This window comes from Artibeus jamaicensis, unplaced genomic scaffold (assembly GCF_021234435.1).
Source record: "Artibeus jamaicensis isolate MK-2021 breed Jamaican fruit bat unplaced genomic scaffold, CSHL_Jam_final contig_1015, whole genome shotgun sequence".
NCBI lineage: Eukaryota > Metazoa > Chordata > Mammalia > Chiroptera > Phyllostomidae > Artibeus > Artibeus jamaicensis.
The window spans coordinates 4,325,468-4,338,028 of record NW_026521194.1 but is presented as its reverse complement, the minus strand read 5'-3'; the positions used below and the strand labels follow the sequence as shown (position 1 = coordinate 4,338,028).

The 12,561-nt window shown below is 48.1% G+C and overlaps 1 protein-coding gene across 1 annotated transcript; it reads right to left on the bottom strand.

The window, feature by feature from the left end:
* Positions 1 to 599: 599 nt before the first annotated feature.
* On the bottom strand, positions 600 to 8,037 carry FAM124B (family with sequence similarity 124 member B). The gene is made up of 2 exons (XM_037139119.2): positions 7,138 to 8,037; positions 600 to 1,730 (listed from the first exon to the last, which is right to left on the bottom strand). Exons 1-2 carry the CDS (start codon positions 7,867 to 7,869, stop codon positions 1,113 to 1,115), a joined length of 1,350 nt encoding a protein of 449 aa, XP_036995014.2. The 5' UTR covers positions 7,870 to 8,037; the 3' UTR covers positions 600 to 1,112.
* Between the last annotated feature and the right edge of the window lie 4,524 nt (positions 8,038 to 12,561).

Here is a 12,561-nt window from a genome sequence, read left to right as displayed (position 1 = left end):
AGCAGCATATGAGCAATTGAAAATCTGTGGCGATGACAACTGCACGGCGTAACGTGCTGGGTCTGCATCTGCAGGCTGTGTACGCTCACCACACCCTCCTCCCGCAGCAACTGTTGGGATGAACCGTGCGACTGTCCTGGAGGAATAAATCTGCACTTCACTAGATTCTCGAGTTGATACAATAGATCTATCACACTAGTGAAACCATGAAGACTTTTGATTTGACGGCCGCGGAATGTACGTATACCATATATCAACGTGTTATTCAAACGTAGGTGCCTGATAAATTTTTGTTGAATGAATGGATGCCTGAATATTGCAAAGGAATTTAGGAAGTCGGACATGGCCAGATGGACCCGAGTCCTGCTCTGTAACCCAAACGATGCCACCTTGCTGCCATAAAATCACGCCGTGTTCCCCTCTGGTTGATCACGTGGGCCACCGGTCCCACTGGCGCGGTGCAGAAACCAAGGAGAAATGCAAGAGCAGGGGAACCCTGCAGCCTCGCTTTCATTGTTAACCTGATTTTTGAGCTTCTGGTGTCTTTATTCATTAAACAGGAAAAAAATTAATTATTCCTAAGTTTCAACTCCTTCCAAACAACTTTAAAGGCAAAATCACTTGAGGGTACGTGGTGCCCAGGGCCCAGTTACAAAAGGAGGTCACATGAAAATTAAAAACCAGTAAAGAAGAAATAGTCCGTGCTATCCAGGGGAGGAGCTATGCAACCGCAGTGAAAATTAAAACCAAATTACAAACACTAATCAACATCGCATAACACATCCGACTCATTTGCATACAGTGCAATTATCCTGATTGGGGCTGATCTCCACACTCCCAGCTGGGTTAGTGCGTCTCTCAGGACACTCAGCCTGGGCTTTTTCCCCGTGTGTTTGTGGGTTGGCTGTGTTCCCTTCGGACCATGGCCATGATGCAGGATGGCAAATACACAACTGCTCGCAGTGTTGTTAGACGCTGAACATTTGAAATAAAAGCCTTACAGACATCTTCATGACTAGCATTCAGGCCCCCTCAGATAAACAAGAAACAGTGCTCCATTTCTAGGACACTGTACGTGATCTTGTGTCTTAGAAAACCACATTGGTTTCAACCTATATAAAGAATTCTTCTTCTTTTTCTTCACCCTGAACTGGCAGATGAAGGGGACATTTTGAGATTATCTGCCTTGCACCAAGTTCCCTTTGGCCAGCAAGTGACAAAGGGTGGATGCTCTCCTTCGAGAGTCTGTTGTTTTTGGAGGCGGCCGCCCCCAGGGAGCAGGTGAGCGGTGGCTGGCTGGTGTGCGGATCCCTGGGGAATCTGCTCAGAAGAGATTGCCTGGGTTCAGAGTTGACCACAGTACACCCTGTGTCAACATTGGTCTCTGCCTCCAGCTTCTCAAAGCTGTTTTTCAGACTGAAGACCTTCATTCTGGCCCTGGGTTCGAGGTGGGCAGAATGCAGAGGCAGCTGGGCATCTGTGGCTTGGCTGTTGACCAGGGATGAGCAGCCAGGGCTTTTCCACAACGTGTCACTAGAGCCATGTGACGCCGGGCTCTCTCCGGGCTCAGGGAACTCCAGAGAAGCCACCTGGGACCTCCTGCCCCCGCTCCTTCGCCTCCTCAGCTCTAGGGCCTTCCTTGTGGAGACAGGCGGCACCCTGCAGGCCTGGAGAAGTGTGTCAGCTCCGGAGGTGCCGTTCCTAACACTGAGTCCTGGATTCGATTGGATCTGTCGGACAAACAAAAGACGAACAAACGTAACGAGTGCTTTCTATTTATTAAGCGCTGAGAACAGACTATGTTCTAGTCACCCTCTGCCAAGCTGTACCCATTGCTGATATTCAGTAACTCAGTTGAATTGAACAAAAGCAATAAGCATGGTCCATCGAAGGCCTGAGCTGCCATCTTTGTTTCCTGGAGCACCAGCTGACATTATATGTTACCTCTGAGCCAGTGAAGCCTCTTCTTGTGAAAATGGAAACTGGCATGGTTATTTCTTTTATTATTATTATTTTTGCATTTATTTTGCCATTGATTTTTTAAAAAATTTATTTACTTAATTGTTGTTCAAGTACAGTTTTCTGTCTTTTACTCCCATCCCAGCCCACCCCCCAGTGACATGGTTATTTCCGTATTCAGACATCGTTCAGGGTTGTCACTGGACTGCCCAACCTCATGGAGGAAATCCGTAAGTTTTTTTTGAACTCATTTGGGTGAATACTAACAAGTGCGACTGTTGGATCTTATGGCAAGAGTAGGTCCACTTTGCATAAAAGCAACAAACTATCTTCCGAAGTGACTGTACAATTCTGCATTCCTACCAGCAATGAATGAGGGCTCCTGTTACTTCTCATCTTCAACAGCACCGGGTGTTGACAGTTTATTTGTAGGGTTCATTTTCTAATTGATTATATTTAAAAGTATGGTATGAAACAGTAAAACATGTTCCCTTCCAAGACTTAATTTTCAACAGCAAAACAATAAATGTATCTGTGATATTCAAAGAAACACTACTCAGTTCGCTCATTTTTGTTTGTTTGTTTTTGTTTTCCAGAAGTAAAAATAGGAAAATCTATAAGTTTGCTTCTTTGGGATTTTATTTCATGTCTAACAACCATGAACAGAAGGAGAAGCCTGAGTAAGTCCCCTTAACCCTCGAAATCAATCTCAGACCAAAACGAAACTGGTCCTGAAGCCACAACCGACACCAAGGCATCTCAGGGCCTCCAGGAAGAGCCTGTCTAAGCCAGAGCTGGAATCAGTGGGCCCTGCTGAGAGGGCCCAGTGCCTCCTCCCTCTCAACTCTGCTCACCCAGGCCCATGGCCCCTCCACTGGGCCCTGTCACCTTAAAACGCTCCACCTCTGAAAGACTCAGCTCAGGCCTAGCACGCTCGGGCCACTGCCCACCCTTCAGCTCCAGCACTTCTCTCTCCCATTACATCTGCTCTCGAACATCATCACCACCTTCTCGTTCTCTCCTCGGCCCGGTCTATCTTCACTGCCTTCATTGTCAGTTTGAGTCTGAAGACCATCGCTTGTACCTCCAGTGCCTCCAACTCCTTGCTCCACTCCCTTTCTGTGACAGGTTCCCTCCAAACCTCCCAACCCTGGGTCCATCCACCTGCCCACAACTTCCTGAATGGATACCCAGGCTGCTAAAGAAACACTCAGAGCTGTTCAGATTGGAACCACCATGAAGGCGTGGCTTCCAGCTCCACCCAGGCTACCTGCCAGTCCTGCTGCTTCCTTAGTCACCTTTCTCCATTCACCAGGACAGTAGTTTCAACCTTCTGAACTGTCCTTAAGCAGTGGCATGACCTGCCCCCACCTTTCATCGGGTGGTCTCACCATCTGGATTACAGAGAAAATAAAAGCCATTATTAATGAGCAGCTCTATCCATTTCCCACCATTGCAACTTTCCCATCCTCTCCACATTGAGAGAGAACCTTTGCAGTCATGAACTTTTGCCTTCCTGGGGACCCCACCCTATCAATTAACCCATTTCCCCCCACTTTATTATCTCATTTGTGCAATCAGTCTCTTTCTCTTAGATAGATAGATAAATCTCCTTCTCCTTGCCAACAGTAATGAAATCTGGTTATATCCATCATGACAAATGCATTCCTTCAACCCTCTTCCCCTCGCCAGCTCTCTGTCTTCTCTCCTTCCTAGTCAAACCAGTTGACAAAATTTTGTCCACGTTGACAAAATTTTGTCCACGTTCATTTTTCCTTCTAACCTGCCCTTATGTCTTCTGCCCATGACACTGACTTTCCCTCCTACCACTGAAAGTGCTCTTGCTGAGATTCCCTGTAGTCAGCCTCCTTGTCGTCCATTCTAACTTGAGCTCTGGGAGAATTTTACGAGGCTGACCCTTCCTCCTTCAGATTTGATGTCTTCTTCCCCTTAAGTTTCTTGCCAGCCCAACCCTCTGGATTTCTTCCTTTCTGTCCATCCACCCCTTCTCGTGTCCACTGAAGGAGCCTCTGCTCTCTTCCCTCTGAGCTCTTCAGTGCTAACTGGGCCCTCCTCCCTTCTCACTCTGCCCCCCCCTCCCAGGGCAATCCCATTGACACCCATGCCTTCATTATTATTGCAATGACAAAGGCTCCCCAAGTATAACGACAGCTCAGCTGTCTCTTAAGCTTCATACTTATCTATCCAAGCATCCTCAAGGCCGCAGCTCCTTAAACTCAACATTTCCAAAATTGATCTCATCTCCCTCCTCACACTAAATCTGTTGCACTTACCCCTTTTCTTGTCTTAGAAGATGGCATCGTTAGCCCCACGTGACCCAAGCAAGAGTATCATCTCCCCAGATGTCACCCATGCCCGTGGACTCTGCCTTCCAGGGGTCTCTCAGATCTTCCTCTCTCTCCACGCCCACTGCCGGTGTTAGCCCAGGGGCAGACTGTCACGGTCTCTTGGCTGAATCCCTGCAGCGCCCTCTGCAGGGACTCCCTGGGGACGCTCTCCCCGCCCTCTAATCCAGTCTCCACTCTGCCACCAGAGGAGTGTGGAAGCGGGGGTGCTCGCGTCTCCTTCCTGCTTCAGTGGCTTCCTATTCTTCTCGAGATAAAATCTTACGACACCTGTCACAGTCTGCCCCTCCTTCCAGCCTGAATTCACCACCTTCCAGCCTGAATTCACCACCGCCTCCCTTTCAAGATCCATTTACCAGAATTGAACTTCTTTCGATTCGTTGGACATTGTTTGTCCTTTCCTGATGCCAGTGTTTGTGAATATTTTCTCCTCTGTCTGGGATATGTCCCCTCTAACGTTTTCTGCTAAAGACTCCTACTCATTGTCAACTCCAAGCTTACACATCATTTTCTCCTGAAAGCCTTCTTGATATACCACTGGATCTGAGTTAGATCCTCCTAAATATTGATTCTGCCATTTATTGCTTGTGGGACTTTTAGACAAGTTATCTAATCTTCCTGTGCCTTAGTTTCCTCATCTATAAAGAGAGATAATTAAGTGTCAATGTCACACGGGCTTCTGAGAACATTAAATGATAATAGTGCCTGGGACGTGGTAGTGCTAAATGTAAGTTGGTTATTATCATCATAATTAATGTTATTACTTCCTCTCCTAGCATCCTGTCCTTTCATATCATATACCACACTGTTTTGCACTTGTCTGCTTACTTCTCTGGCTCTTCCTCCAGACGGGAACATCCGGAGGAGAGGGGTTGTATATACCTTCATCACCGTACTTCCAGTACTTGGCACGGTGCCTGATACATGGTAAACAATCGGTAGATATCTGTTGGATAAATAATGAAAGCTTAATCCCTGAAAAATACAATTTTTTGCACATAGAAATAAAGAATCTATAAATTTGGCCTCTAATTACTGACATTAGGTATAAAAAGTCTTATCAAGAAAATTAAAAGTGATCTTCACATGGCTGGCCATTTCTGCAATCTTTTCAAGAGGAGAAAATTTTAACTGGTTTTTTTTTTTTTTTAAAGAAAAGTCTAGCCATTGCCGGTGTGACTGAGTGGATTTAGCACTGGCCTGCAAAGCAAAAGGTCACCAGTTCAAAACCCAGTCAGGGCACATGCCTGGGTGGTGGGCCAGGTCCCCAACTGGGGACTTGCAAGAGGCAACTGACTGATGTTTTTCTCAAAACTGATGTTTCTTTCACACATCGATGTTTATCTCCCTCTGTCTTTCTCCTCCCTTTCCCCTCTCTCTAAAAATAAAGAAATAAACTCTTTAAAAAAACATCTAAAATCCTTGGACCACATGGCAGGAGCGAGTACAACACTATTAACATAGAAATGCAGATGTGTGCAGTTAGAATGGAGAATTTTTAGAAGAAACATAATGCTGAGTGATTGAGACAAATCCCTTGAGGAATAATAAAGCCCCTTCTGCCAAAAAATAAATTGAAATGCTTTTGTAGAAATTCTGATCGTTTAGAGCCCAGCTCTCTAAGAAATCTTGTAAAATGTTACAAATTGAGAGCTAGGATGTTTTTGACTTTCCAGGCGACATTAGCAACTATCTTGATGAACAGGAAGATCATCTGTCACTCAACTGGCTGTCGAAACAAGAAAATAGACATCGCTGAAAAACAATTTAGCTTTTAAGGGGTAGACTGACATCACAAAGGGACAAAATATTGTCTCGTACTGAATGTGATTCCAAAAGATAGCAAAGACAGGATTTCTCCCACATCGAGAAAAAATTCCATGGAAAGGAATTATATATTCAGTAGATAGTAAGCAACCCAAACAGTGGCAGGCTTGCTCACTTAAGAGTTGAAACCAGATTCTTTCAATAAAGTGATCTTTTGAGGGATACTTATTTTAATTAACCAAAACCACTGACATGAACCTGCTATTCTGTAGCATCAGCCTTCTGAGAAATGCCCATAAATGTTCATTCAAGGTAGCACAAACCAAACTACTGAGGGTGAGAGTGTGGGGATGGGGGGGTGTGCGTGTGCATGTGTGTGTTCAGCAGTGTGGGCACTTCAGGGACAGGGATGGAAAATGAGCGAGACAAAGAGGAAGGAGCAGCGTCCCAGTGAGTACAGCTGAGAGGCTCGGAAATGACAGAGGAGACTTCAAGAGATGCTACAGGAGAAGAAGAAAATGACTCACTTACTTCACGAAAGACTGTGCTCTTTTATTTTAAATGGCTAAAACGAACACAAAGATGAATTTAGCTACATGTCTGTCGATAAAATGAACAGAAATGCTTGCTTGTTTGTGCCAAACTAGCTCCTGGAATATATACCTATTCTCGAGAGACAAACTTATTTCCTGAAAACAAGCAGTCAATCGACAATTTTTTTCCCCAGAAGCAGCTGTCTGCCTACAGAGTCTGAACTTCCTTATCTGTTGGATGAAGGGATTTTACTAGATTAGTGGCTCTCGGTGCTGCTACATGCTACATATTAGGATCACCCAAGGAGCTTTTTAAAACAACGCCCAGGCTTGCACGGCCCCAGAGACCCCTCTCTGACTGATCCCTCGACTTCTGAGAGCCCCCCAGGGGTCATGATGCTCAAACAAACCCGAGAACCTCCCCCATTAAATCCTCTCCCAGGCCCCCCTGGAATGTAAAATCACACCGTTCCCTGTGTGTCTACAAGACCATAGAGGTGAAGCACGGGTACCTGAAGCAGAATCTTGTTGCCATCGAAGTCCTGCGTCTGCCACCTGGTGCGGCTGATGGGGACGCACGGGTGGGGCAGGAGGGGCACCAGCTGGCCAATCTCTTGAACCTTGAACTGCAGCACTGAAGACTCCTTTGGGTCCACCGACACGCCCAGGGGCAGCTGCTTCAGGGAGAGCTGCAGGGCCACGCGCTCCGTGGCGTAGAGCACGAAGAAGCAGAAGTTGCTCTTCTGCGAGGTGGCTTCTCTCTGCAGGATCATCTCGTAGAGGCTGATGGCGTCTTCGTAGTTGTCAAAAGTGCAGTAGAGCGTCACTCTGAGGATCTCGGTGCCACAGTGCACCTGCCTCACACCCCAGACAGGCATCTGATTGTCCAGACTGTAGAACTTCTGATGGGCAAGAAGGGAGGGACCCAGGCTTCCCTGAATGTTTGGGGCGGGGTGGCAGTGCCACGGCCACCGCTGTAGGGAGTCAAGGACTCGGAACAGCCGTTCCTCCCCACGGCTTTCATGCAAGAAGAGCAACACAGACATCCCCGGGAACCGGGACCTCTTGGGGTGGCACTTGTCATAGCTTTTCACTGGACTGACCCTCTCTGACACCATAAAGAGACGGACCTCTGGGCAAATGCAGTCCAGCAGCTGGTCCACAGTTTGCTGCAGAAGCGAGCCGTGCCCGGAGCTGGCGAGGAGGTGGACAGTCATGGCCAGGGGCTCCTGAGTTTCCTCCATCCTGGATTGCTTGAGGATGGCAAAGCGTGGAGGCTGTCCCTGCTCCCGGAATGAATGAAGGAGTGGCTGGTCCTCAGCAGAGCCTGCAGCCCACCGGGAAACCGGCAGCTAATTTGGAGCAAAGCTTTCACCTGTGGCCCTGGTTGCCAGAGGTCCCACAGTGAGAGAATCTACACCGACTGGGGCACCACAGCCTCTGCCACTCACAACAGCCGTGGGGTTGATGTCATCCAGCTCCTGCGTCACTTAACTGCCTGTGTTTGGCCTTTTCCGGCACTCCCCAGGGTTTCTGTTTGACCTAAAAACCTGTAATCCTGTGAAACACCCGGCTGGGTGGTTCTTCCAGACACTGAGTAAAGGAAATGATCGGGCAGAAAGGAACCTGAGTCCGCTCTGTGAGGCCGATAGCGATCTGCTGAGTTGAAAAGACATCCATTTTGCGGCCCCACAAAGGGTTCTGATTTCCTCCTTACATCTGTCTCTTGTGTTTACAGCGGCTTTGCTGGGCCACCTGAACACAATGACTGCTTTAAAACAATTTTCACAACTTGTCCCCTCGCCAGGAATTTTTCCCTTTTGTCTTTTTATTTTGCTTTTGAACAATAGGACATTGAAGACAAGATGTTTTTAATCTAAACGATTTTGATTGTTCACTGAAAGTTATTTGCTCTACTGCAAAGCCTGAGTGTGTATACTAACAAGATGTCACAAAACTTGGGCCTCTCTGTATTTGTGCCAATTCTTTAGAATGAATGGAAGCTTTCTAATGTCAATAATAATCATTGTTCATACCTACCGAGGATCTACTAATCACCAGTTTTAACGGTCTTAAAAACACATAAATTGATTTAACCCTCCAGCAAACCTACAAAGAAGAAACTATTGTCCCCAAATTACTGATGAAGAAATTGGGGCACAGAAAAGTTAAATGACTTGCCTGAGGTCTCACAGCTAAAAACTGGCTGAGGGAACCATTGAACCTAGAAAGTGAGAGGTCCCATTGGCAGCCAGAGAGGAGGTAGGTGCCTGTCTGGGACCTGGGAGCTGGAATTTCCCCCTCAGGACAAGGAAAGGACACCCAACCTGGGCTCTGGTTGGGGACAGGCAGAGCCCAGATACTCTGTGTGCTGTCGGACCTTTCAAATGAATCATCTTCCGTAAGAATGTCCCCGCTTTAAACACAACAGCCGCCCTAATGTGTTCTGAAGTCCCATTTGAAAATCAGGTCCTATTCTGACAGCTGCGCTCTAAAAAGGTGTGGACAAACATGTTTCTCAATGCAGTTCCTAAAGCAAGCAATTTATTGACGCTAATAATGGAACACAGTGCGATTTAATGTTTTCTAAAGTCAAAAGTACTTTTGTGATGAACAATGTAACTTACCTTAGTTTTTTATGTAAATTCCTTTAATAGCATAATAACCACACTTAACATCAAATACTGTTATCCATTTAATGGATAACTACTCGGCTTTCTAAATCCAACCTACATTTCTAATCATTTGTTTTATAAGTTCTATCTTTTTTCCATTGGAAAAATCATTAGCGATTTTTGTTATTATTCTCAAACTTTTTTTTTACATCTTAATTTATGTTACACGTTGGCATTTGAAGACAGTAATAACTTTCTCCTCCATCACTGGAGTATGGTCCCTCTTTCCCCTGTCCTTCCGCTCACCCAGCAGACTGTACACATGCGCCTTGAACTTCACACATGGTGTTTGAAGTGGAATTCTGGAAATAACTCTAAAGTTTTGAGGCGTAAAATTATAACCCTAAGACAAAGGTATTAACTCAGGACATTTTGTGCAGGTTTAAGTGTTTAAGCCCTTATATAGAAAAACCATTTGCTTTTCACTATTGTTTTAATCTTTCCTCTGGTGCAAAACATATTTGTTTCCTTATGAGGTTGTCGTTCCTGTCAGCATTGAAAAATGTCATTAATCTGATGGCAGCATGTCAAGAAAGAGGGGCCCAGGGAGACAGGGGTACCACCAGTCTCCTTTCTGATTGGCTCTGCAATGGTGTCTCCAGGAACAACCTGGAACATTGGCCCTCACAGTAACTACTTCCACCCCCTCACCCCATCTGCCTACCCCATGCCTGGACTCTCAGCTGGGCCTCAGAGCCCTCGCGGATCTGTTTGGTTTTGCGAGCCACTTCAGTTGGAAGCACAAACAATTCAAAGGAAGCCCTCGGCTTTGACTCTTGGCACCTGGACAGCTGACACTCGATTCTTTGCCTGACTTCTCTTAAACTTGGCAGTGATGCCCAGGTATCTGTTAGCACCAGGTCCTGGATGGCAGGTGGTGAGTCAACTCCTCAGGCGACATGGAGGAGCTGGTGACAAGCGGTACTAGACAATCTGAGAGATCAGCTAGTGCGAGAGTTTGTGGGGACCCATGGGCGTCCACAGATCTGTTCCTGCTGCGGTTTTCATAAATACAGTGGGGTACGTGGGCACTCTGAGGTCCCGCCACCACCCCAAGACAACTTTGAGAGTTTTTCTCTCTTTATAAAATGTGTTTATTTGTTTCACATCACGAGAGCCAGGCACTATGCCAGGAGACGATAAAAATCACCATGACCTGCTTTGGAGGATAAGCTTAAATGATGCCATCAGTGCCGTGAGAAAGGCCACTGCAGGTTGTCACGAAAGTCCCCAGCAGGAGCCACTAACCTAGATGAGAGGGCCCAGGAAGCCTCCAGGCCAAGGAGAGGTCCTGAAAAGCCAGAAGGAAGGAGGCAGCCGGTGAGGAGCTTGGCTTGGGGAGGAGGGAGGGACTCCACCGAAAGAACCCTGGCGGAGACAGGCCGCAGCCGGTGGGGAGTGGAGGGCCCTGAACCACTGGCCGAACTGCAAGCAGCTCAAGATGTCTGGTGGGTGGGGACAAAGAAGGAGGAAGGTGGTCAGAGGTCGGAAGGTATCCAGCCTCTCTGGTCACCCTAATGAGCAGAGATTTTCTGATGGGAACAGAACCACAGAAGAGCTGGCTTGGAAAAGGGAGTCACCCTCTGAGCAAAACACGAGGAGAGGGATACAGGGAAAGCCAGAGGCCACACATAGCTTCTCGGCTGTTGGACGTGGGAGGAAGCTGCGCTGACCTTCTCGGAGCCTGCCAGGGCGCCCTTCAGGGGCCTGCTAAGGGAGCCCCGGAGAAAGGGCACAGCTGAGAGAGGCTGAGGGGTGTAGCTGGGACACGGTGAGCGTAGTAGGTGCCTATAAGACATCAGACTGGAGATGTCCAATAGCCCAGCGGTCCCCAAGCCTTTTGGCACCAGGGACCAGTTTTGTGGAAGACAATTCTCCTACAGACCAGGGTGGGGGGATGGTTTTGTGGTGATTCAAGCACATTCCATTCAAGCTCACGTTTGCTTTGTGGCCCAGTTCCTAACAGGCCGGGACTAGTATCTGTCCATGGTCCGGAGGTCGGGGACCCTTGCAATAGCCATTTAACACGAAACACAGAGGGGAACATCAGAACGTGGGCTGGAGATTCACCAGTCTTTAGGTCACCATGGGAATGCACATGATGACCCAGGTGGGAAATATAGGATAAGGATGAAAAGGTAAGAGAAGGGGACCCTGGAACACCCAGTTTCAAGGTCAAGTGGTATGCAAGTGGCATCCGGGGAAAATCAGAGAGCAAGTGTGTCATTCTAACCCTGTACCGGTGTCTGTGCGTTAGGTCACAGGGGCTCGGGGAAGTGGCTCTTGGCTGAGTGTTTCGGAACATGTGTGGCTCGCTCTACCTTCTCCACGAAGCAAACTCAGAGGAAGCCTCAGAACCATTCGAACCCACTTTCCCTGTTTCCAAAGCAACCTTGTCTCTGCTGCTTTGAACTCACTTGCTCACCAGGGACCAGGCAGAGCAGAACCAACGGCCATAACTAGAGAAAAGGTGCTGGGAAAGAATGCATAATTTGCACTTGTTTTTCAACCCCCGACAGCAAGCAGCCTGCAACCCTGCAGAGGAGGTGCTCTCGGCAGACTTGTAGCGAAGGAGGAACCTTGGCATCTCCTGGGGTGTAAGGATCTCAGGCGGTTACGGGACTCGCCCAGCACTACATAGCTGCTTAGTGGCAGAGCCTGGGATTCCGGTTTGAAACGTGTCCCCACCACTCCCTGGGGAAGCCACGCACAGCAGCGCCGGCGACTCAGGTAAGAGCGGTTCAGGCTGAGGACGCAGAAAGGAAAAGGAAGATGTGAGGAGCGTCCTGGGCCCTGGACACCACCTGTCACCGTGTTCCCCCACCCTCGTCGTTCCTGCTCCAAGGTCATTTCTGTCCTCAGCTTTCTCCCCTCATGAGTTCCCTGGAGTCATCGCTCCTGGCTCCTTGGGGGAGTTCTGGCAGAAACAGCAGCAGGCAGACAATGGGAGCCTGTTCACCCCACCCTCTCTGGGCCCCTGCTCCCGGGAGGAAGTGGCCACAGCCAAGCTGCTTCTCCACACTGTGTGGCTCTCGGCTGACAGCTTCTGTCCTGGCCCCCCTGCCCCCGCCCCCACCAGGATACTCCTGCCCAGCCCCACACAATGCTATCGGGTTCCTCGAAATGGCCATCTGTTTCCCCCTTTTCCAGGACAATGCAGCCTGTGAGCTGAGACCCTGCCTTTTCACAGGTGCGACAAATAAAGGCATGTTTCCTCCTGTTCTTTGTTGTGGTCTTCTGCTGTGACATGGTTTCCCAGGC